The 25,838-nt window shown below is 36.8% G+C and overlaps 1 protein-coding gene across 1 annotated transcript in view; it reads right to left on the reverse strand.

Moving 5' to 3' along the window:
• Nucleotides 1–25,838, reverse strand: part of atrnl1a (attractin-like 1a) — a 291,501-nt gene that overhangs the window by 136,772 nt on the left and 128,891 nt on the right. The window contains exons 23-26 of the mRNA XM_016295005.1: nt 22,983–23,077; nt 21,360–21,438; nt 20,346–20,503; nt 5,316–5,377 (exon numbers count right to left, since the gene is read on the reverse strand). Of these exons, the coding sequence (XP_016150491.1) occupies nt 5,316–5,377; nt 20,346–20,503; nt 21,360–21,438; nt 22,983–23,077 (394 nt within the window). The remainder of the gene's footprint in view (nt 1–5,315; nt 5,378–20,345; nt 20,504–21,359; nt 21,439–22,982; nt 23,078–25,838) is intronic.

Consider the following 25,838-nt stretch of genomic DNA (forward strand, 5'->3'; position numbering starts at 1 on the left):
AGTGGATGCATCACCCTGGCTTATCAGGCACAGGGTGTGCCCTGCCCGCTCAGGTTGCGAGCTCACTCAACTAGAGGTGTTGCATCCTCCTGGGCGCTGGCTCGTGGCGCCTCGCTGACAGATATTTGTAGGGCTGCGGGCTGGGCGACCCCTAACACATTCGCTAGATTCTATAGCCTTCGTGTGGAGCCGGTATCCTCCTGTGTTCTCACCTCAAACGGGTAGAAGCACTGAGAGGCCCCGGCTTCGGGTCGGCTTGCAAAATCACTCCAGAGAGTCCATACAGTAGACCCTGTTGAGTTCCTCTGTCCCCTCGGCAGCCAGACGTGGCGGAGCGTCCGGTGCCAGGCCTTCACTCGCTGAATCCTCGAGAACCGGTAGAAGGCTGGGTTCCATATGTAAGACCTAAGTGGATCTCATATGTGTAAAGTCCACGGTATAGTCTTGAGCCCGTGTTTCCCCGGCAGACTTCTGCCATTCCAAGAGGGTTCAATCACCTCTATTCTTCCATATGCACCTAAGGGATGTCCATATGTGTATTGCTTCCGAAACCTCCTTCGAGAAGGTTCGAGCTTCCGTAACGCCCCTGTTCCAAGTAGAACGGGTACGTTTTCCTAGTGTTATCCAGTCTTACTCATTGGGTAGTGCCATTGCAGCAGTAGCTGGTCCTCTTGTGAAGAAGCCCTGGCCTACGCCAAAAAATAGGGGCGCAGGTGGCTTCCACAGGACACTGGAAGGGGCAGTAGCTGTGGCCCTTTGGTAGGATCCCAATTTCGTTGGTCCTCCGACGTCCTCCGACATGACTGAAAGGGAACGTCTCGGTTACGTATGTAACCCTCGTTCCCTGAAGGAGGGAACGGAGACGTCACGTCCCGTCACCACAGCTCCTGTACCACTGCTGAGCGGCCGGGTCACCGGCTCGGCTCCTCAGCGAAAACCTGAATATGCGCTGCACCTGCTGCCTACTTATACTCACGCGGTGATCAGCAGCAGCTGGATGCAATAATCGCATGCCAATGTGCATTGGCTCGTTAATTTACACTCGAAGTAGATTGGTCCCTCTAAGCGAGATCCCAATTTCGTCGGTCCTCCGATGTGACGTCTCCGTTCCCTCCTTCAGGGAACGAGGGTTACATACGTAACCGAGACGATCTCTGTAGACCCATTTAGTCACTTGTTAGCAACTGCCTTTTTTAAGACCCATAAAGGCTGATGTATTTTACACACTAGGATAAAATGTAAAAACCACATTTTGTGCTAACCACATTTCTTATTTCAGGAATGTAACAAAAACGCAGTCAAAAAAACGTTTGACTTTGGGACAATAACACTAAAAGAGAAAACTAATTTCCTGGTTTTAGGACTCATTCTTGCAGCACTCTAAATAAGTCATTTTAAGTCTGACTTGCATCTTACAAAACTTGTTTGAAGCAACACACACATGGCGGTACTCAAGGATAAACATTCACATTTAAGCAAATAAAATGCATCAATTAGTCAATATCACATTACTATGCAACATCAAATGCTTCAGATTTGTTTAGCAAATGTTTGTGCAGACTGATATGTAAAACTGTAAATGATCTCTTAAAAACTGGCAGAACATCCTTGTTTATCCTCTAAAATGTGCTTGCTAGGAGACTCCTGTGTTGACAAACAGAAACTGCTCGGCGATCAATGAAATGCATTTATAGATAAAGATAAGCGATATCAAGCGGAACTATCCCACATCCCACTTTGAATGGAACAAATTGTGAATGCAGAATGAAGTTGATATGAAATATAATTGGCTCTAATCTCTGTAAGTAGCTTACCAGGCCCACTTGTGTTCCGCTAGAGAAGTGTTTGTTTACCTCTTTAGTGTGTCTGGTACACGGCAGTATATCCATCATCCTGACAGCCAATCAGGTTAGGGAGTCAGAGTTACACGGTTACTGTGACATCCAGACACAGAAAATGTTTAAGAGGAAAAAAAAAGGGGAATACAAAGGTTTAAAAAAAAAATCACAAACAATCTGAAAGGTATGTTATTGGGTAACCTCACTTACTTTTGCAGCATTATTTGAGGCTGACCAGTGTTTTAAAACTGTTCTCTAATATATACATATTCAGTTAAAGGGATAGTTCACCCAAAAATGAAAATTCTCCCATGATTTACTCACCCTCAAGCCATCCTAGGTCTATATGACTTTCTTCTTTCAGACAAATAAAATCAGAGTTATATTAAAAATGTCCCGGCCCTTCCAAGCTTTATAATGGCAATGAATGGGGGTCGAGATTTTGAAGTCCAATAAAATGCATCATACATGTACTCCACATGGCTCCATGGGGTTAATAAATGCCTTCTGAAGTGAATCGAAGCATTTGTGTAAGAAAAAATCCATATTTAAAACTTTATAAACCATAATCTTCTGCTAACTGTCATATGCACGAACTTAAGAGAGTGGCATTCCAGCGGATGACGTAGGCATAGCGTAAGCTCCAGTGAGATCATGTTAGTCTTGTAAGAACCAAGTTTTGTTTACAGCAAAGGAAAGCAGTCTCCTCTTGGCTTATATTGAAATCCTCTGACATGTTTCTTTACAAATCCTCATTTTGAACTTCTAATTCATGACCAGTGTTTTGTTTTGCTCCCTCCTATGTGCTTCCGCATTCGCCTACTTCCTACGTCATCCTCTGGAACACCACTTTCTTGTGAATGCGCGTACGACAATAAGCGCAAGCTACAAATTATGGTTTATAAAGTTTTAAATATGGATACTATTCTTACAAAAACGTTATTAACTCCCCGGAGCCGTGCGGAGTACTTTTTATGTTGGATGGATGCACTTTATTGGACTTCAAAATCTCAACAGCCATTCACTGCCATTAAAAAGCTTAGAAGGGCCGGGACATTTTTAATATAACTCCGATTGTATTCATCTGAAAGAAGAAAGTCATATACACCTAGGTTGGCTTGAGGGTGAGTAAATCATGGTGTAATTTTCATTTTTGTGTGAACTATCCCTTTAAATCAATTTTCATATATGTCATTTTTTTTCTCTCTTTCATTCTTTTGACTATCAACATTTCTGGACACTTTGTCCAGTTCTATTAAAGATAACGTTCTCATTTATTTTCCCGGAAAAACTACAAATTCATAAACAATCTGTCAGCCAAGCCACGGACACAAAGTGACAGAGCTCCAAATCAATACTCAATGCTCCTTAATGCTGTTTTACAAACAAACACCATTATTCATCCGTGTAATTAAAATAACTTAAGTGTGCCAATGCAGCACACTCAATTTACCTCAACACAATATTTTCCATAGAGCTTGATGTCAGTTTTGGCATTGTAAAACAGTCGGGCATTTGTCTGAACTTTGGCTTTGAAGAACTTGGCTTGAACTTCAAGTATACTCTTGACAGAGAACCAGAACTGTGATTCCACAGCCAGAAGATATGAAAGGAGTGAGGAAAAGAGAGAAAGGGATATAAAATGGGAGGGATACAAAGTATACGCAACAATCTCCCTCAAATGCCATGATGAATTACATCAGACGTGTCCCTCGCCTGCAGAGGACTAAATGCATACCAAACAACAAAACCCTACAGCCTCTAGCTTCAACTTTGATATCAATCAACACATTCCAATGCCCACTATAGCAAAACAACAACAACAAAAAGCTCTTGCAATTCATACTGGATAATTAGTGCAAGAATCTGTTTAGCACACATCGAATCCCTGTTGCCATGACCTTAACCTTTGTGAATGTTGGGATGTGCACACTCACACAATCATATCCGCTTGAAATTACTGCACACAAATATGGATACAAACAAGATAAAGGGTTAGTTCACCCAAAAATATAACTCCGATTGTATTCATCTCACCCTCATGTCGTTTCAAACCCGTAAGACCTTCGTTCATCTTCGGAACACAAATTGAGATATTTTTTATGAAACCTGAGAGCTGTCTGACCCTGCATAGACAGCAATACAACTGAAATGTTCCCAAGTTCAGAAACGTAGCAAGGAGATCTGTAAAATAATCCATGTGACATCAGGGGTTCAACCGTAATTTTACGAAGCTACGAGAATAATTTTTGTGCGCTGTTTACGTCCAGCTGATACTCTCCAAAATGGCACCAGGGTGACGCGGAGGAGAAGAATTGTTGAATAAATTTGTTTTTTTTTCTTTTGTGCACAAAAATGATTCTCGTAGCTTCGTAAAATTAGGGTTGAACCGATCTCCTTGCTACGTCTCTGGACTTGGGAACATTTCAGTTGTATTGCTGTCTATGCAGGGTCAGACAGCTCTCAGATTCCATCAAAAAATATCTTAATTTGTGTTCCGAAGATGAACGGGTTTGAAACGACACGAGGGTGAGTAATTAATGACAGAATTTTCATTTTTGGGTGAACTATCCCTATAAATGGCCAATGTCAAAGTCACAGTGTTACGGTGCATTTTCCAGCACAATCTATTAATAAAAATTCTATATCTGTGTATCAAATAAAGTCAAATGATGAAATACTCTTATAATAAAAAATGGCATGACTAAACCATAGCAGATTCCCTTCATGTCAGTTAATTTATAGCAACATTCTGTTTTTCTGTGATAAACAAGTTGATAAGTAAAGGTTGGAATGACGTTACATGACATCTGTTTTGACCTGATAGTTAAAAATCCCACAGAACACAATACAGACGAGGCTGACAGTCTAACGCGAGCTTCAATATTTATACATAGCAGGCGGCATGTTATTATTTATACAGAGTAGGTGGCATGTAATTATTTTGCTGCACTTTAAACACAACTGCTGAGCTCTGTAATTTGACTGTCCAGAACTATGACAAAGTATGACATTTCTGAACACATATGACTAGTGAAAACTGAAAATGAAACCATGCAATTGCAAACATCATGTGCTGTCACAGAAATGGATGCTTTTCATCACTGGCAAAAATGTGCATATGGTTCTGGCTGCCATTCAAGAATAAAATTAAAAGAGTAGTGTAGGTACATGTGTCTTAAGACATGTCCATTTTCTTTTTATAATCTTTTAAATTTGTTTTCATAGAATGTGTTTATTTGCAGAGACAGCAAGAGTGGGAGTGTTTGGCTTCATCACAGCCAACACAATTATACCTATTGTGCTTATTCATCAGCCAGCCTTCATTAATGGCTTTGGATGGTGAGGTTAATGCATCCTTGAAACTAGAATTCAATGCATATTATGGAGAAAGAAAGTACATTTTTTATTTATTCACAAATTTTATTCTGTTTAAACTCACAGGACATTTAATTTAAATTCATGAAGTGTGCATACCTGAAAAATGTGACAAAGAACTGCACCAGGTCCATGATGCTGCCATGTTGAGAGAAGGATATCTGTGAGAAAAGAAGAAAAAAGGTGTTAGAGATTGGATTATTATTACCTTTGTAATATATCAAGCAAAACTATTGTTGAAAGATACCAAATATATTTATAATGGAGCATATAGTAATGTGAATCATAATTACATAGATTTCTGCATTAATGTCTCCTGAAACAGTTTTTGTCATATTAAACATGCATCAGTTCACAGTGCAGTTTAAAAGTCTTATTTCAATAAACATTTTAATCACCAAATGGCTTCAAATTTGAAGGGAAAAAAAGCAACCCACTGGGCTAGGCGACAAAAAATAAACTACTGTTGAACCATGTTTAAAAGCTTTCTGAAAAAACAGATGGCCGGTAATAAACTTGACATATAATTTAATCAAGTGTTTATGTTGTTGATCTAATCTAACTTGAATTTGTTGTGCACCTTACACTGCAAACATTATGTAGAATAATAAATGCTTCTAATCAAAATAATTTTTACTTGACATGTAAGTAGTTTTATTACATATTCATGGAATATTAATTTTCTACACTTTGGCAAGGTTCCTTAGAAAACAAGCAACATGAATTTTCCCCAACTGCTGAATAGGGACTTTGATTATGTGCATCTATGGTGCCTTATTTGACTTTGTCAATGTGGAATTTTATTTATTTATGGATTTTATTTATTTATTTTGCCACCATTACACATAATATCTCAAGTTCATTCACCAATCTTAAATATTCTAAAAGACTCGAAGGCTCAAAAACACAAGTACTTTTGCAATGATAACAGCTTGCTACTATCTGCATTATGGAATAGTATAATCCACATAATGGAAAGCAATTAAAAGTAAACTAATTATTCAGTGAAACATTTATTCATATCACTACTAAAACACTAAGCAATTAGAACTAGCAGTGTTAGCACAATATTGAAACTGTCAAAATATACCCCTTATTAAGCACTAAAAAATAAATTAATAATAAAAAATAAATCTTACATCAGTTAAATAAATGCTGAAAAAAACCTACAATTTACTTTATAAGTTCTAATAACTTATACTGTTATATTGAACCATTTAAAACGATGCAAATTAAGTAAACAAGTAAAAATTGTAAAGTTACGTAATCCAAATAGTTTTTAATTACAATAACATTTTTCGTTACAACAACTTGACACTTAAGTTCAGTCAAGACATTTACTTAAAATGTATATAAAAATAGATTCATGTAAATGAACTCAAATTAAGTCATGCCAACTGTTGCCTTCATTTTGCAAGTTTTACGAACATTTCATTTTTTTTTTACATGGTGCATGTACGTCATGGGTCCCAAGGTTAGACCACATAAGGATGAAAGACCCCAAAAGCTACTAGGAGTAAAAGTCTGTGATGGCTAATTCATTACATTACGTAACGTGCTAATACATAACTAGATAGCGTTTGAAATCACTGGGGTTCGGTAGATTAAAATTTCTCCCAGTCCTCCCTTACGTAAGCTGTACAATAACCACAGTGTGTTATATAAAATGCATTTGATTTCTCAGCTGTTGCAGTCAACCCCACAAATAAGATCCAGTGTTCCTGTCCATTCGCTGATTGCTTTAGCTACATGACCGAATTATTTGCCTTTTCAATATCTGAGGCCACTCACATCGATTGCTTATGAGAATCCAATACATAATTCTCCCAACTAAACCTATCTAAATCTGAATCCGCACTCCATCTCCATCTAAAAATCGACCATCTGATAAAAGAAAATGTCATTTTATGATTGATTTGTAAATGTCAGATGTTATCACAGTGATTTATTTTTCAAGAAGTGGCGTGCTTTAAAAGTTCAGGCGACAAAATGTGTTTGCTTAGTTCGAATGAGTTTTGGACTTGCACTTTTCTTTTTCTTGTTGAACACACTATCATCGACTGCAAAAACAGAGGCAGGTATATAGTGAGGCAATTACGCACACACATAGACATTACACGCGGACCTTCATTGTCAGGCTACGCAGCTGTGTTTGTTTGTGCCAGGGTGCACAGCCGGTGATCATGAAAGGTGACTAATACATCCATGAGACATTTCCGACCGTCGTAAATGTGCTTTTATTTCTGGATGGAAGAAAGAGGGATTAGGATAGATGGAGAGGAGCGGATAGGGAGGTGTGTGTGCGCAGGTGGAAGTGAGGGGGTTGGTCAGCCCTTAAGTGATTTACTGGCATTTGCTTTTTGCAGTGAAAGTGCATGACAATCAAAAACTGAAAGAAAGAAAGTGTTGAGAAAAGCTGATTTTTCTTGCCAGAGGGACTGGCCATTAAGCAAGCCGAGCTGGTGGCTGGAGCTGGTACCTTACTGAAGTGCTCTTGACTCCTCCCCGCTCCTAAATTCAGCCTTTTACTGTAAACATCATGCTGGGTTGAGAGCGAGTAACACACGAATTGAGAAAATCACTATTAGTAAATGCACTCCAGTCCTTAAGGCAAGACATCCAGGGTGAATAGGGTATACAAAAAAAAAAATGATCTGAACATCGGAAGAAACCAGGTTCAAAATGTTTAGTTTCATTTTTTTGACACATTATTCTATATAGTTTTCTAAGTAGTTTTATAAATCGGGCAAATGATATATAAACAAACCCCTCTATAAAAACCATCAAACTATAGAAAGGAGTAAAATCGTAAACGCTTGGTGTATGTAAGGGCTACTGTAGGGAAGAAAGTCTTTAAAGATATGTATTGTCATAATATATTATGTAAGCCAAACAGCAAAAAATAAATAAATAAATAAATAACATTTCAGTACATGATGAAACAATGTTTTTGTCTGTAGCGTTTGGCATTAAGGGATAGAAAGTTTTTAATTAAAAATACACAAATAATAGCTGTGAATTTGAGAAATAGGGTTAAATAATAATATATGCATATAGTATAAGATGAAGACTCATATTATTTGATTCATAGTACATGGAGTGAGTCACCCCATCATGGGTGCCTCCATTGCGCTGCACATAATCACATTTCTGAATCGCTGAAATGTGTTGCAGATTTTGGGGTTTTTCTTGTTATTCTAGTAAGAATCAAACCAGATTTAATCAACGATATCTGGTTATTTATCAAATTATTTCACTGGAATCTCATTTCTCTTATTTCTCTCCCCAAACATTTCCTTCCCTTCTCCTAAAGAGAGGAAAACAAGAAATGTAAAATATGCTGCAGATAACATAACCTCTTATGTGCAATGCAAGTGGCAATAAATGCAATCAGATCATAATGTGGAACTGTAATCTGGCTAAAAATAGAAAAGCATTATTTTAAATTGTAATAATATTTCACAATATTATTGTTTTACTATGTTTTAAACACATAAATACAGTCTTGGTGACCATCTTATCAAATCTAAACTTCTAAATTGTAGTATATATATATATATATATATTAGGGGTGTAACGGTTCACAAAATTCATGGTTCGGTTTGATACGACACAGTGGTGTCACGGTTCGGTACGTTTTCGATATGTGTGTGTGTGTGGGGGACATATATATACATACATATATATATATATATATATAGTATGGCATTAAAGTACATGGACTAAAAACACATTCAACTCATTTTGTCTTTGAAGGGTTAGTTCACCCAAACATGAAAATTCTGTAATTAATTACCCTCATGTCGTTCCAAACCCGTAAGACCTTCGTTCATCTTCAGAACACAAATTAAGATATTTTTGATAAAGTTATAGAGCTTTCTGACCCTGCATATTCAAGGAAACTACCATGTTCAGGGCACAGAAATGTAGTAAAGACATCGTTAAAATAGTCCTTGTGACATCAGTGGTTCAAATGTAATTTTATTTTAATTCACAAAATGTGTTCTTGTTGCTTCATAAAGTTACGATTAAATCACTGATGTCACATGGACTATTTTAATGATGCCTTTACTACATTTCTGTGCCTTGACCATGGTAGTTCCCTTGCTGTCTATAGAGGATCAGAAAGCTCTCAGATTTCAAAAATATTTTAATTTGTGTTCAGAAGATGAACGAAAGTCTTACGGGTTTGGAACGACATCAAGGTGAGTAATTAATGACAGAATTTTCAATTTTGGGTGAACTATCCCTTTAAGAGGCCCAAGGGAAGTTGATCATTGGCTACACAGTCCTAGCAGCTTGGCAGACACAGACACATTATTTTTGATGGTTTGTTGTCTTGTCAATTAAAATGAGAAAAACCCTGATAAGCACTGAGTATCTCATGATGTCTTTACCTACCGTCAGCATATTTCTCTGCATCTCACTCCAGCTTCTAACTAATAACCCTGACTTTGCCATCTCGATTAAATAGCTCTTTGAGGATATAAAAGAACATTATGGGTATGCTAGCTAGCAGATTCCAAGTTCTCGCCTTTTTCCTGACCTTGTAGATTTTAGACATCTACAGAAGAGATTTAATGACCTGAAAATGGTGATTGGTGGTCAGGCTCAGGAGTTTAGGCCCAAAGTCCACTAAAGCAAAAGCATGTTGGTCTATGAACGAGCACACATCTCTGTTAGTGCCAGACCTCTGGCTCGTGCCGTGTCAGCTGCTCTCACAGTAGCTACACCATCATGCTTTATTGCAGATGGGTGAAGAGAGGTTTAAAGCATGTACTGTATCATACTGTCTTTTTTATAATTTATTTATATTGATCAAACTATAATTTACCACACAGAGTCAGAACACACATTCTCCAATCACATATAGAGAATGAACTTGACATGAAGGCAAAAAAATATATAGTGAGGTGTTCCAAAAATACCAAAAAATAAAAATAAAAAATTAGTGAAGTGTACCAAAAATACCAAAAAAAAAATTGTGGAAATTTGTGGAACACTGTGCCAGATGTCAGGGATCACGGAAGCAGATTGCATTACCATCATTTCTCTTTTTACTAGAAAAGAGTGTGATAATATCCAAGACCAAACCCCTCTATACTAAATGTATTGATTTCATTTTGCATTAGCATCCAATTATCCTAAAATGCTTTCTTATACATCTAATTTACATTTAGCTATTGCCCAGTGCAATGCAAAACAACAGTTTGGCAGGAAAAACACTCTAGAAAAGTTTCCTGAAGGCAGACCCACTTTCATAAAACTTTAAATCTGTCAGAAAATGTTTGCTAATGCATTAGAATGCAGCTGCGCTTGCAAATGCCTTGTGCACGTTACAAGAAAGGAGCTAACAGCAAATTAAGCAATTTAGTTTCTTGTTTTTTTGTCATGTTGTTGACTTAATGGCGAATAAATTACATGACCAGTTGCAGACTATGGATGCCATTCAGAAGGTCATTTTTCCTCCTCGACTGTAGCTACAGAATGATCTCAAATTGCACTCATGCGCATAGCTACATAAAAATTGATTCTTGACAGTATGTCAACAAACCATCTGAAGGACTTCAAAAATTAAATTAAAATTAAAATAATAATAAATAGAGACCAAACATATGGAAATACGGATGAAACTATGGTTGATCTATAAAACAGTGTACTACTCAATTACTAAGCAAGGGTTTTTCAAACTTTCTGATGCCAAAGACCAATGGACCCCATTCCAAAAAATTGTTGAAAAAAAACAAACAAACCCTGACATCTGCCTTGTTTTTCTTTTAAACTATCACTGTATTTGGCTCTACCCACCACTGTTAGATGAATAAACTGAAGATAAACTAGATTATGGCTGTCAACAGATTAAAATGAATAAAATTAATGTTGTAATTAATCTTCTTTAGAAAGAAGGATGAAACCTTACAAATGTCAAAATCTACAGACACTTGTTTCAGACAGCGTCACACCTAATCTTATATATTGTAAGTACTCATAAAAATATAACAGGGGACATCAGAAATATGTTGAAACTGTACTTCAGAAAGCATCTGGAGCGATCTAACGGAAGAGCTCATGAGAAGCATTTTACTGTTAGTATAAAAGTGTCCACCACTACACCATAATTGTACAAAGATCAGAGGCTAAGTGATTATTGAGTGCATGTGCTTTTTAAAGTTCAATACCACCTTTGAGGACCAAGAACTCTGAGGCAAAACAGAACCAGCATGAATTAGAGGCTCTGTGAGGCCTGCATATAAAAGCACAGGGAGCTGTTAAAGGCAAATACAACAATTCTCTAAGGAGAATATCAAAAGCTGGGATGAGGAGAGGACACTGCAAACCTCAGCACTGGTCAGTGAACAACATGCTGTTGCAACGGGGGGGTGGGGGAACAGGTTTGTTTGTGGTTGAGTGCATGGGAAAGGGTAAAAATAGATGCTCCTCTACCTTTCCCAGGAATATTAAAAGATTTATAAAAGATTTATGAGTATGATATCTGACTTCTTGAACTGGACGTGTGGCACAAAGACATGGCAGAGCGAGAGAGTGAGTGAGAGAGAGAGAGAGAGAGCATGAAGATATGCAGATAGTACATTAACATATGCATGACAGAACCTAATTACTGCAGTAAGATATTTGTTGAATATTATGCATACCTACAATATTCAAATGAGCTTCATATTTATAATCAGTCACATGCAGAGATGTGGCTCACCTACTGTATATCATTTAATGTGGAATAAACTAATTGCATCCTTTTATGACATGATGCTAAATCATACACACTCACAATATACATTTGACATCAAATCAAGCCACAATGTCAAGTTTTGGTGATCTAAGGCCTTGATTCTGAGGTTTATATTGTATTGACACTACTGCTGAAGCAAAAAATGTAACGTTTTAATAAATCTTTCTCTAAATCTGTACAAAATAAATGTGTGACACAAAATTATATAGATTAGCCAATAACTAGGCTACAAAATAAAATCATTTAATTTTATGTGGTAGTTTTTAAAATACAAATAAGAACATGTATGAATAATAATAATAATAATAGTAATAGTAATACAGTGGGGAAATATTTATTTGATCCCCTGCTGATTTTGTAAGTTTGCCCACTTACAAAAAAAGAAAGGGTCTGTCATTTTTATGATAGGTTTATTTTAATGTATAGAGACAGAATACCAACCAAAATATCCAGAAAAAAACACATTATATAAAGGTTAGAAACTGATTTGCATTTCAGTGAGTGAAATAAGTATTTGATCCTCTACCAACCAGCAAGAGTTCTGTAAGTGGGCAAACTTACAAAATCACCAGGGGATCAAATAAATATTTTCCCCACTGTAATAATAATAATTATTATAATAACAAATAGGTAATATCAGTATTTTAAATTAAATATATTATTTTTTATTATTATTATCAAATTAATGTACAAGTAAAATAAAGTAAATATGTAACAGGATTCACATCAGTGCAAGTTTTGCTCTTTTTCTTCCCATTCCTTCTCCACAAAAGGAACTATGGAGCATTACATAGGTAATATGAATGAGAGAGAGAGTGAGAACAGACGCAGCATATGAAGTAATCTCTGCTGTCATGGCCTTCTCGTATTCAGGAGCACTGAGCACTTAGCTTTACCTATCCTCTTTCAACCCCATGAAAGCCAATCTGCTGTGATAAAGCTATCAACAGATATGGCACCACTGTGTTTCTAGCTAACCGTTTCAATTTTCCCTTTATCCAAAGAGATTCGCTCAGATGTCCGAGATGGACAGAGGCTAAGGTAGACTGCAAACTGTCTGTCAGAAATGAGATTATCAAAGGCATTCTATTTAATGATGTCCACTGGACTGGGGAAAATAAGCGACGTGTGTGTGGAGAAAATCAAATCACTGTCCATTCCTCGGCCCAGAATGGCTGCGACAAAATGGCCATGCAACACGGAAAGCTATCCAGTGAGATATAAGTCAAAATAAGTATCGTGGCTTACTTTGAGTATTATAAACACTTTTTGATTTTAAATTAATTGATTAAACAGTCTTTTATATACGGTATAATATCTTATATATATAAAGGATATAAAAAGGGGTGAGAAGAGCAGCCCATTGTGGATGTGGACTGAAAAATACCGGAGGGGTGAGGTACAGGACCACAGTGACAAATTAAATATATGTCTGTTCCAGTAGGATGGGCAAATCTCCCCATGGTCTGCCCCCTAACCAGCCCTCAGCTCTAAGCTGATGTCATCCTGAGACTGGGGCGATAACCCTGGGGAGCAGAGTGAAGGCAGGAAATGCATTCATCACTGGGGTAGCCTTTCCCAAGCCGAGCAGCCTCCTTTGCACATGACTATCCTGATTCTCCTACTGTTACTCATTAATGAGTCTGAAAGACTGGGCTTATTTGATCTGGATTAAACCTGATAACCAGGTAATGTTAAACCATGAGCAGAGAATCATGATTAATAGGAAGAGATACAAATAATGGCAAGCATTAGGGCAGAAACACGTGTGCAAACACTGCTGGGATTAATCTAAAAAAAATTTGTAGTTATTACATTGCTGCATTGTTTATTAAAAAATTGTCTGTAATTATCAGGTTCAGAAATGTGTGAGGATATCACATGAAATGTGTGTGAATATTATAAAATACACAGATTTTTTACTTTTACCCTACTTTTTATAATTCAAACATTAAATGCAAAAAAAATAATATAATAGCACTGTGTGAAACAGTATTCAAATTTCAATTAAAAAAATGTTTTCTATTTGCATATATTTCAAAAATAATTTATACCTGTGATGGCAAAGCTGAATTTTCAGCAGTCACTACTCCAGTCTTTAGTGTCACATGATCCTTCAGAAATCATTCCAATATGATGATTTAATGCTCAAGAAATATTTCTTATTATTATCAATGTTGAAATCTATGGAAGCCTGTTTCCGCCACTGAATAAAAAAAATGAAAAAAGGTAATTGCGACTTTCTATCTCACAATTCTGACTTTTTTTCTCGCAATTGTGAGTTTATATCACGCGATTCTGACAAAAGAAAAATCTGAATTGCAAGTTCATATCTCACAATTCTGACTTCATAACTCGCAATTGTGAGTTTATATTATGCAATTCTGAGAAGGAAAAAGTCAGAATTGTGAGATAAAAATTGGCAATAATCTTTTTTTATTTTTTATTCAGTGGCGGAAACAGGCTTCCATAGAAAACAGTTGTGCTGCTTCATATTTTTGTGGAAACCGTAGTATTTTTCAGGATTCTTTAATAAATAATTAAAAAGAACAGCATTTACTTGAAATAAAAATCTTTTGTAACTAAAATGTCTTTACTGTAATTTTTTATTTAATACATCATTGCTGAATAAAACCATGAATTTCTTATTAATTTGACTTTTTTTATATATATTTTAAAACAGAACTGAGACTAAGCATTTATGTATCTGCTTATTTGATTCAACTGGTGTGATCAACTCTTTCAGACTAAGCATGGGGTGAGATCGGTCATAAATGGAGAATCTCTGCCAGTGTCTGACATGAAAGAGATAAAGAGAGTGGAAGAGGAGTGAGTGACTGAAGACAGTGACTGCAGGCAGCAGAAAAGTGAAGACTGAGGGTGATGAATGCAGCGCATAACTCCAACTGTGATAGCAATCACTCGTATGTCAGCAGCTCTCTTCAGCCACAGGGCCAACAGCGACACATCTCTCACATTTGCTTCTGCCTGCGTGTGTGTCTCTGCACATAGCCTGTGGACGGGTCACTACAGCCTTGACCTACACGATTAACCCACATGAAGTATGAGACTACATAAAATACTCTACTGTATTAGACACTCCACGACCACGCGTAACCTTCACTGACAGGCTGAGTGCACTTGGCCCACGAGACACAGAGAAAATAATAGAAAGCACATTCGGAGCATTAGGCATTGTGTCAATCTTTCAGTATCACTTTGTATGAACAAAATTAGCTTTTCATAAGCAAATACTGAAAGACACTGTGCTCTAGCTAAGAGTGGCAGCAGTTTCATCTCTTTCTCGAGTCGATAAAAGAGTCATTTAAAAGGAAGATCACTCTCACTGCGACTGGCAGGAGGAAATATTATTTTCTCTTTATGCACCAAATAGGCCAATAAATCGGAGGGGTGGATGATTTTATTTTGAAAGCAGTTTGACTGGATGTCCATCAGATGTGATGAAGGTCAGTGCCGGAGAAGCGGTTCTTCTCAGGTTACTTAGATCAGTCTATAGATGACTGTGTTACTGGGCTCCTGATGAGAACAATTAAGGGCTTGTGTTACTATCTCATCTATATGTGGCTAAGGTAAAACTGCATTAATGGGAATGATTTACAGCCACAATCAATAGACAGCTGATACTAACAGGCCACAGTGCAGTTGCACTCTCACACAGGGCACAGCAGGATCTGACTGAGGGTTGCTGGGAAGACTGATGACTTTGTTGGCTTACTCAGCGGCCCGATTAGATGCAGCACCACCTGTTCTGACCAAAACCTTCACATTTAATATCTGAAGTAGAGTGGAAACTTTATGACGGACATACCATTTAAATGTTTGGGGTCAGTAAGAATTCCTATTTAAATAAATACATTTTTTCATTCAGCAAAAAAGCATTACATTTATCAAAAATATTTAAAATAAATGCTGTTCTTAACAAAAAATCCTGAAAAAGTATTATGATTTCCACCAAAATATTAACAGCTGTTTTCAACAATGATAATGATAAGAAATGTTACTTGAGCAGCAAATCATCATATTAGAATGATTTCTGAAGGATCATGTGACACTGAAGACTGGAGTAATGATGCTGAATATTCAGCTTTGACATCACAGGAATAAAATGAATTTTAAATTCATTTGTTTTTCAAAAACAAAAAAATTTACAGACCCCAAACTTTTGAACGGTAGTGTATTTCCATTCTATGTCTTTAATACTGAAATCTAATGCAATGGAATATTTCAGAACTAGAAATGTGTATATTCAACATGCACATTGCTATGACCTTTCAAGAATTAACCAGTGTCTTTTGCAGGCCTAAAATTCCCTGATATTTTCAGGCTGTGAAAAGGCACGGCAGTTCATTGACACAACCCCCTTTTTTCTTTCACACAGACAATAACAAACATGACCTCAAAGATATGATATGAGGTTTTATGAGTTAAACCAGATTTCTCAGAATTATCTCAACTCAAAATGCAATGGACATTAAAAAGCACAAGTATTTAAAAACAGTCCTCTTCAGTTCATAAATGACAATACTAAGAGAATGAAGATATTTTGTACAGTTTGTCTGTGCTTTTCTAAAGAACTCCAAAATAATTGATGAGCACAAAGCGGACTCATGGATCATTAAACATATTATTTTTGCATAACACACTACATAATGGTTTATGCTTGATGCCCTATTTAGACACGAGGGCTTAGAGAGCCTGACTTGAAATCAAAAACAAATTTCATGGATGATATTTACAGTAATTTGTTGTTGTGGTCCATTATGATGAAGGTATTGATGATCATGATGCTGTTTTGATCAAAGTCAGAAAATCTGAACAAAAATGTAATAATTTTACAACTTTATCATTTACCATATAATATATCAAAATAAAAAGCTCATCCGTCAACAGTTTGGCATGTAACAAGATGTCATATTAACTTCAAGAAAAGGGTTGGAGCTGAACTATTTAAAAACAAAATCCTTTTATGCATGTATTTCTACTAAGCTATTTTGTATAAAATAGTAAAAAAAATTATATGTACAGTGTTAATTTTGACAGGCATTTTATATGTAGTCTTCAAACAAAAATAATCATTAATTCTTCTCTCTTTAGACCAAATCAATTAAGCTTATGGGAAATTTGAATCAAGGATTGAATTTGGAAAAAAAAATCATTTTTGGGTGAACTATCCCTTTAACAGTAGTGAAAAAGGAGCACCTTATAAAAATAATAGTTATACTGTTATACTGTGTATATAAAGTGCTATAACAAGTCTCAGTTAGCTTAACGCAGTACACGTAGCAAGGGTTTTTAACAGATAGAATAGAAAAAGAATAGAGCAAGCTAGTGTTAGAGGCCTTTTTTGCTTTTGTTAATTGTATAATAAATGAAAAGAAAACCGAATAGAATTCAAAAAGATTAGAAAGCAAGTGTTAGTTGTTGTTTTTTAAAGAAAACAATCAGCAAATGAATAGAGTGCAAGTTTAAAAGGGACAAGTGTTTTTTTTAAGAATAGAATTAGAATAGAGAGTGCTAGAATTAGAGGGTCAAATAAAGATGGAAGAGATGTGTTTTTAGCCGATTCCTGAAGATGGAATTTACGTGAGATACTCTACACGATAGACATTTGGACTGCTGTGTGTGTATTTGAGCACTGAGAACTGATCACGCGCTGTATATGACAACTGAAGAAGTGGAGCGTGCGCGAGAGAGAGCACTTCTATCAGCGCGATTCCGGCTGTCCTGCCTTCACTAATTTTAAGTTAATGACAACGAATTGTGACTCCCGGGAAAAACGGGACATCTGGTCACCTTATCCCTACCCCTTCGGGTGCTGAGGCTTTTGTTTCAGATCGCTAGTTCGCATTTTGGTAGCCTATCCATCCACTGAGGCTGCCATACTGAGACTAGATATGCAAACGCCCCTCATCCGATTGCAATCCAATGATAGGGACGCACATTTTGAAGGACAATAGCCTATAGGATGTATTTTGAATGTCCCGTAGTCCTCAAATAACATTATAGTCCCGTCTCATCTAGTTAACCAAGACGCGGCATAAATTTCGTCATCAGATATTAGTTTTAGCTCGTCAACGTCTCGTCTTAGTCACAGAAAAAATGTTTGTTAACGAATATTTTTCATCGTCGTCTTCATCCTTTTTGGGGGTTGGTCAAAATAATGTCAACACCTATTATTACAGAGATTCATATGATTTGTGTAGGCAACAGTGAAAAAACTAACATGGTGATTATTTTTTCATTGTGTATATTCTCCAGGTTGTAAATCAGTGCTGTATAAGTTGCGGATAAAATGGGTGACAGGTTAGACTTCAAAAAAAGCTAATCATGGGAACCTGTTTAGCAGGAGCATCTGTGACTTAAAGAACCCAACTGTTTGGAGTTTCAAGAACAACAGTATTTACCATTATGACTGTGTACACAAAGCATGCGAATGATAGGGACCATCAAAACTAAAGGATTGTGTCCAAACAACAGAACTACTGCAGCAAAAGTGACAGCAAATCTCAATATTGTTGTTTCCACAAAAACTGTCCTCAGAGAACTTCACAAAGCCAACATGCATGAAACTTAAAGGGGTCCTATTATGCTCTTTTACAATGTCTTGAATTTGTATTGGGGGTGTACTAGAACATGCTCTCATGCTTGGTGGTTTGAAAAAACACATTATTTTTTACATAATTTACATTATTACAATACCTTTCTCCCCAGCCTGGCACAAACGGCTCGGTTTGATGAAGGCCGCCTTCCGAAAAATGAAATGTGATGTGATTGGTTAGCTATCCCAGTGCGTTGTGATTGGCGAACAGGTTAGACGGTGTTTCAGTAGTGCCCCGCCCCTTGCCAAAGCAGCAAGTTCCGTCTGCTCCGGTTTAGTTAAGGATGGTGTCAATATTGCCATATCAGTTTGAGCCGGATTCAGACCCAGAGAATATTGAACAAGAGGATCGCGCAGAACCTTTGCACGCATGGATATTGCAAGACATATTAGAGTGGTAACGTTATTGTTTTTTTTTGGGCTAAATCACGTTTTAGATAGGATGTCAACAACCGCTTAAAAATAACTGCATTTACTATGTACAGATAAGTGCATATGTATTATTTTTATTGTTATTTAATTCTAACATTATAACATGAATTGCAGTGAAACGGTTATACAGTTGAATTTATTTATACCATAGTCCAGTGTTTCCCAGGCGGCATATATATGCAAACTCATTCTCTGCAAGCAGGAGGCGCTGTTGGAGTGGTAGAGATCAAGGATTCCCCGATAACGGCTGTACACAAAGCAGCACTCCGCTCAAAAAAAAAACACTGCTTTATCAGACATTACATGCTAGATTAAATGAAAATGACATCCAATTTTCTGAAGACAGTCGGTTTCCTTCAGAAACACAGTGATATAAAAACACCCGCAATCAATGTATGGGAAACACTGTAGTCTCATAATTGAAGTGTAAATTCTACAGATTACATCATTGTCCAGTATTGTACTGTCAGCAATTTATTATAAAAACATTTTCATAATTGTAACATACATATTTACATACATAATTATTCAGGTGCATGTATAATAACTTGCGAAAACTTGAGGCTACAGCAGCACTTCTTCTTCGTCGTCGTGTCTGATGTACTCAACCAAGCGTTCTAACCACGACCTCACCCCTCCCCTCCCCCCCAACCATTAGAATTTCCGAAGGCGGGAATTATTTTAATGATATTCTAATGGGCCACTTTGTGATATCACAAAACCCGGAAAACAAACGCTGTAGTCCAAACGAGCCGTTCGTTTTAGTTCTTGAAAAGGGATTTTTTAAAAACGACATATCTCCCTTTGGAGTGGACTTTGAGATTTCTAAGTTTGAAGATCTGTTTTATGCCTAAACATACACTCTACACACTGACTAAAATTCTAAATGTGAAAAAGCATAACAGGACCCCCTTTAAATAATAGTAATCAATGCTAAAATGATCATAAAATCTGGACAGTTGAAGCACCAAGGTGAACTTCAGCATCTCCCCTGGCCAAACAAATCACCTGACTTAAATATTATTTAACCACTGTGGGCAACTTTGGAGAGAAGAGTGAAAAGCTGATTCCCTCCTCCAACATCTCTGAAGCAACTGGCAGATGTTCTGATAGACAACATTAAACAACAGACTATTTAAAAGTTGTATGAATCAATTCTACAAAGGGTGGAAGCTGCATTAAAGGCAAACGGTGGTAAAACACCCTAATAATGAAGTATTGCCTATTTCCCGGGTGTTTGTATTATTTTGTTCAACCCCTGTACCTGATAAATAATAAAAGTTTTTTTTTACTAGACTAAATTAAATGTACACCTGGCAGCTGATCTTACCTGTATTTTGATTGGCCATGAAAAGTTGCTGACATAAACATGGAAAGTGATGTTGGGATTTGCAAGGAAGGAGAATGTCTCACAGGAGAAGCTGTCTCTGTACTCTTTGATGCTAGTCTTGGACACTATGGGGAATTCCTCCCCGGAGATCGTACCCGCTGCAGGGACACAAAACACAGCATCAGCAAAGTGCACGTCAGCCAACAACAACGCCTGCATACAAAACCCACTGCAAGATTAAATATGGCATAACATTCTGATCAACCCTTCAACTATAAAACATCTGAATAATGCATCTGAATAAAGCCATTGTAAGGAGCTGTACTTGAATACCAACAGGATCAATAGAGAAAGTATCATGAAAAAAAGGCCTAAAAACGTCAAGCTGCTTCTCAAAACATTTGAATAGATTAAATGTATATTAAATAGTGAATACATGATCTATCACAATACAGTAAATCTCAAAGCACAAATTAACATGAACTTAAGTCAGTCTATATACTGATGATTCCCAGATGACCCATTCAGAGGCTGTTCCATTAAGTACAACAGAAAGAAAAACTGATTTATTTTACTTATTAGCGATTCATCACAATTCAAAATGTGACTCTTCCATTAACCACTCTTTTGAGCTCAATCTTAAATACTGCTATAAATATGCTCTCGCACTTGTCATATGACAATGACTCTTACACTCAAACACTATTCTAGTGACCATTGGGAGTGTGCTTTATCTCTGTCTATAGGGCAATCTATAACACTTCTCTACATATCTGCTTGTCATAGAGGTTTATTCAAACAGCAACAAAATAAAAAACTATTTCGCTTAGGCATTTGCCTGTGCACGAGCACTTTGTTTATCTTAATTGAAATCAAAAAGCACTTTATGAATGCCCTGACAAATAGATTCATCGTATACTTTGTTCACTCAGATCTATTTTACAAAGCAAATCTTTCTTTTGGGATTTAATTTTATTCTAATATACATGAAATCCAATAGCATGAATACCTTACCTGTTGAGCCAATAGACCATGTTATGTTGAGGTTGAAATTGTTGGATGCATTAATTGACATATCAAGGTTCTTGTTGGTCTGGAAAACAAACAACATGACAACCAAAAAAAGTATTTAAATAGCTGCGATAAAGTATTTTTTACCGTATTAAATGTGGACTTCTTTTTAACCATCATGTTGTGCTCCAGTCATATTTTCACAAAAAATATTTGTTAATATTATGAAATTCGACTTAAAATTAACTTAAAAATTATAATTTTTGTACTTTTGGGGGATTATTTTCCCAAATTGTTACACCTGTGATGCTCCCAGTGAAAAATGGGTCTGCAAAAATTGCTTACAAATGTCTGATGCTACTTTATTCCCAAATATTGGATTTAAATTTTTTGTCAACTGGTTGCTTTAAAAAAAGCACATTTTAAAAGGCCAGTCACACCAAATTAGGAAAAGGATTTATAGCATAGGTAAAGGGTTACATTTAGAACAATGGGTTATAATATCACATTCTAATTCCTTTAAAATATAACTTAATTTTCATAAACCAGGGCTCGCAAAATCCTTAGCCCGACGTCCCGGGGCTATTGTGTTTTCCAATCGGGCTACCAAAATATATCACCACGCTGCCCGACGGGCTATCTTAAATCTCCAGATCTCCCGCGGGTCCTTAAAAACTCCTAAAGTGAGTTGTATCAAACTTAAGGCCATAAAAAGTTTTAAATACGTTAAATGGTATAAGAAATGTCTTAATTATCATTTCAAGAGGTCTTACAGTTGGGGACGGAGAGACAAGAGTCGCGATACGGCCGGATTAAACTTCAAAAGGCAATGATGTCATTGAATAAATATGAGCGCTGCATGTTTCAAGTCAAAATGCGCCGCGGAAGTCTTTATTTGAATGTATCTGAAGGCAACAGACTGTCCTCAGAAACGTGTAATTTGATCTATAATTCCTGATATAGCAGCGTTTATGAGCGCGGAGCTGCTTTGTGTACAGCTGTTACTGGGGAAACCGCAATATTTCAGCGCTCCTAAAGCGCCACCTCATGGCAGAGAATGAATTTGCATTTCCAATAAGCCTTACTTGCTGTTTATGGTCAGATCAATGCAAATATCAACTCATGTTTTTGCGGAGCAAACACATAGAGTTGTAAATGAGAAAGAAGTTAATGTGCTTTCTAAAAATCTAAACAATTAAGATTTCAATTGACATCATAATTTATATGCTTGATTTATCCCTTTTCATAAAAATGGTCTAAAGGCTAAAATGCTGTTGTATAAGAATTTTGTTTTTGTGAAAACCTGTATCTGAACTGTAAATCATGTAATTTTATGGCTCAATACTGTATGTTACCATAGACATTGTCCAATGCCTTAGATGTAGATTTCTTGATGTTCTCTTTTTCCGCAATATTTTGAATGAAGCAACGTTTTTGCATTCGAAAGTGGGCTTTTATTTTAAATTGGATGAATATTCGAAAATCTTTTTTTTTTTGACAGCCCTACTGTATAGGACACAAATCTGGGTGCTGCAAAAATGTTTTTTTGGGAATACACCAAGTTCAAAATCAAATACAAACCATTCTAAACCATTTTGTTTGTGAACACGATGCAAATTCACTGACCTCTTCTGGAGTCGCCATGAAGTTAATGGCCGTGTAGTGCTGATCGTCCTCTTGAAGCAGACTAAAAGTGAACTGGTAGTCTATCAGAAGATTATCTAGTGAGGTAGAGAAGAAATACAAATTGTATTTGGCATTTATATGTCAAATTGTTTCAGCATAAAAATCATGAGATTTGCTAACATTATGAAGTGATTGCTTGGCAAAAATTCTTCATGTTCACGTCATGTTGAAATCATAACATCATGGCAATCACAGCTATTCTTCAAAGTAAAACACAAACTCTCGTTGGGAGAGAGAAGCAGTTGTGATATGAAGGACTTTTTGACAGCTCACATCTGCACGAGCAACTAAAGGTCACCTTGTCCGATTCAATTGTGAAGACGACATATGATTAAATAGCAACAGACAGAGGAAGGCTGAGGATTGATTTGATTGTCCAGCGGGTCAAAATTAATATCAACTCTGCCAAGGGAAGAAAACACTGAACTGTCATTGAAATTATTGCACAAAAAGATGAATAAGCTTTCACTGGATTCTAGTTATCATTTATGACCTTTCTGAAATCGACAGAACCTTCTATAGATTAGGAACACTCAACAATGAGTAATTTAGGGTTTTTTCATAAAAAATAGTGCTGTTTTTGTGATTATAGTTAAATTTATTGCTAATCTAACTCATCATGACTTTGAGAACACATCATCAACCCTTCAAACTTTAGACCTTAAATGAGTAAATGCAAACTAACTAAACAAATCAAACCCCACACTAACCCAAGAAAAACTTCCAGGCCTTGTTCACGAGATGTTTATCTCAACATATCCGTGCATGATGTAACAATAGGGATGGGAATCTTTAGTCACCTCACGATCCGATCCGATTCCGATTCTGGGAGTCACGATCTGATTCCAGAACGATTCTTGATCTACTCCCCACCCACCTTACTAATTAATTCGTTTACCCACTTGAGAATCTTAAAATCCTTACATTTACATATCCTTACATAAGTAATTAAGTACTTTTTAAAATAATTACAAATTGAAAAAAAAAATTAAAACAGTTGTATGTTAAGAATTTTAAACTAATATAACATACACGCAAGTAGCAAATAATAAAAGAGGCGCATAGAAACATATTACAAACAACAAACAAAGAGTGCTTTCAGTATTTAAGATTATCTGAACGTTTTCCATTCAATAACTGTGAGTGATTTTTCTTCATCTTTACTGTTGTTTTTTACTATGACATCATAGACAGCGGGAGATCTACTAAGCTGCATTCACGCATGGATCTCTTTTGAAATATAAGAAGTAATGTGGTTTGTCCTGTCCGCTTAATTCCTTAAGACAGTGGTTCCCAATCCTGGTCCTGGAGAACCCCCAACACTGCACGTTTTTGGTGTCTCTCTTATCTGACACTCACATTTGAGGTCTTGGAGTATTCACTAATGAGCTGATGAGTTGAATCAGGTGTGTTTGAATAGGGAGACATCTAAAATGTGCAGTGTTGGGGGTTCTCCAGGACCAGGATTGGGAACCACTGCCTTAAGACATAACTGGCTACGCTTACATTAATTTTGCGTCATAAAACCATTTTGAGAAGCAAGTGCATTAAACCACTTACACGGAGTCGCGCACAGCCGCATGCGCGAGCAGTCTTCACAAACAAAGCGCACGTCAGCATTTGAAATTGAAAGCAGCCTTCTGTTATATAAGTCCACTGCATTCCAAACCACATAAATGATGACTTCATCGAGCATTTGTAAGAAAAATACAGACGGGCGAGACCGCACACTTCAAGTATAACATCAAACAAAGCGCTCGTCTCTCACAACACATCCGGTGCAATGAAGCCCGCGTATGTCCTTGTAATTCGCTTCAACCAGATTATTTAGCGGAAGGTTCGAGTGGTGTATGTGTGTGCGGAATTGGAAAGCAATCAGAATATGGGTGTTTCTAAAGCAAACTCAGCGTCATCGCGCATCTGGTTAAAAACTAAGCTCAGAATCGATTCTGAAATTGTCCGATTCGATCCAGAATCGTTGGAGAGAGAATCGCGATGCATCGATGGACCGATTTTTTCTCCCACCCCTATGTAACAAATTCACACTAAACCATAGCAGACTGGGAGATGTTCACAGACAGCGACCGAAACTAAAGGATATTAGCTTCAACAAATAGCCGTGTTCATTCCGCAACCACAGAGAGATAGAGAATTACTTCAGATCAGATCAAAGCGGCCGTCTTGAGCTTATCTCTTCCTCTGACCACTCAGTTCCCTCCACTGTCACACAAATAGAGAGATTATTGTGGGTTCTCGCTCTCTTTCTCTCCTTATTCTTGCCCCAGGTACACAGCAAAGCTATGTTTATCCCATAAGGGTCTTTGGTAAACTTCAGAGAGTTTTTCCATCCCATGAAGGGAAAATAAGAGTGGAAAATCTAAAAGGGAGATCAACAGGCTGTTTTGGGTTGTAGGATTATGTCTATGTGCTTGAGAGGACACTTAGAGCTATTTATTACCCACTCTCTTAGACCTCCTGCTGTTATGATTGTAATATTTTTGAGTGTGCATCTGTGTTCGCTTGCATGACTGCATGTGTATGTGTGTCAGCGTTAATCAAGTACAATGCAAATAATAAACGAACATAAATAACAATACTATGAAGTATGTTCACTGCTTCCTACATTTTTCCATTCATTCGGTTATAATAAGCCAAATAATTGCACAAATTTAGCCAGTAAATCAAATTTCCCCTTGAGAGAAATCAGGGAGCACTAAATAATGTGTTTTTTTTTGTGGTAATTTAATCTAGAGAAATTGTATGAAAACATGTGCTGCTATTCTATTTCAGAGGAAT

The sequence above is a fragment of the Sinocyclocheilus grahami genome, unplaced genomic scaffold (genome assembly GCF_001515645.1).
Source record: "Sinocyclocheilus grahami isolate Dianchi unplaced genomic scaffold, SAMN03320097.WGS_v1.1 scaffold328.1, whole genome shotgun sequence".
Lineage (NCBI taxonomy): Eukaryota > Metazoa > Chordata > Actinopteri > Cypriniformes > Cyprinidae > Sinocyclocheilus > Sinocyclocheilus grahami.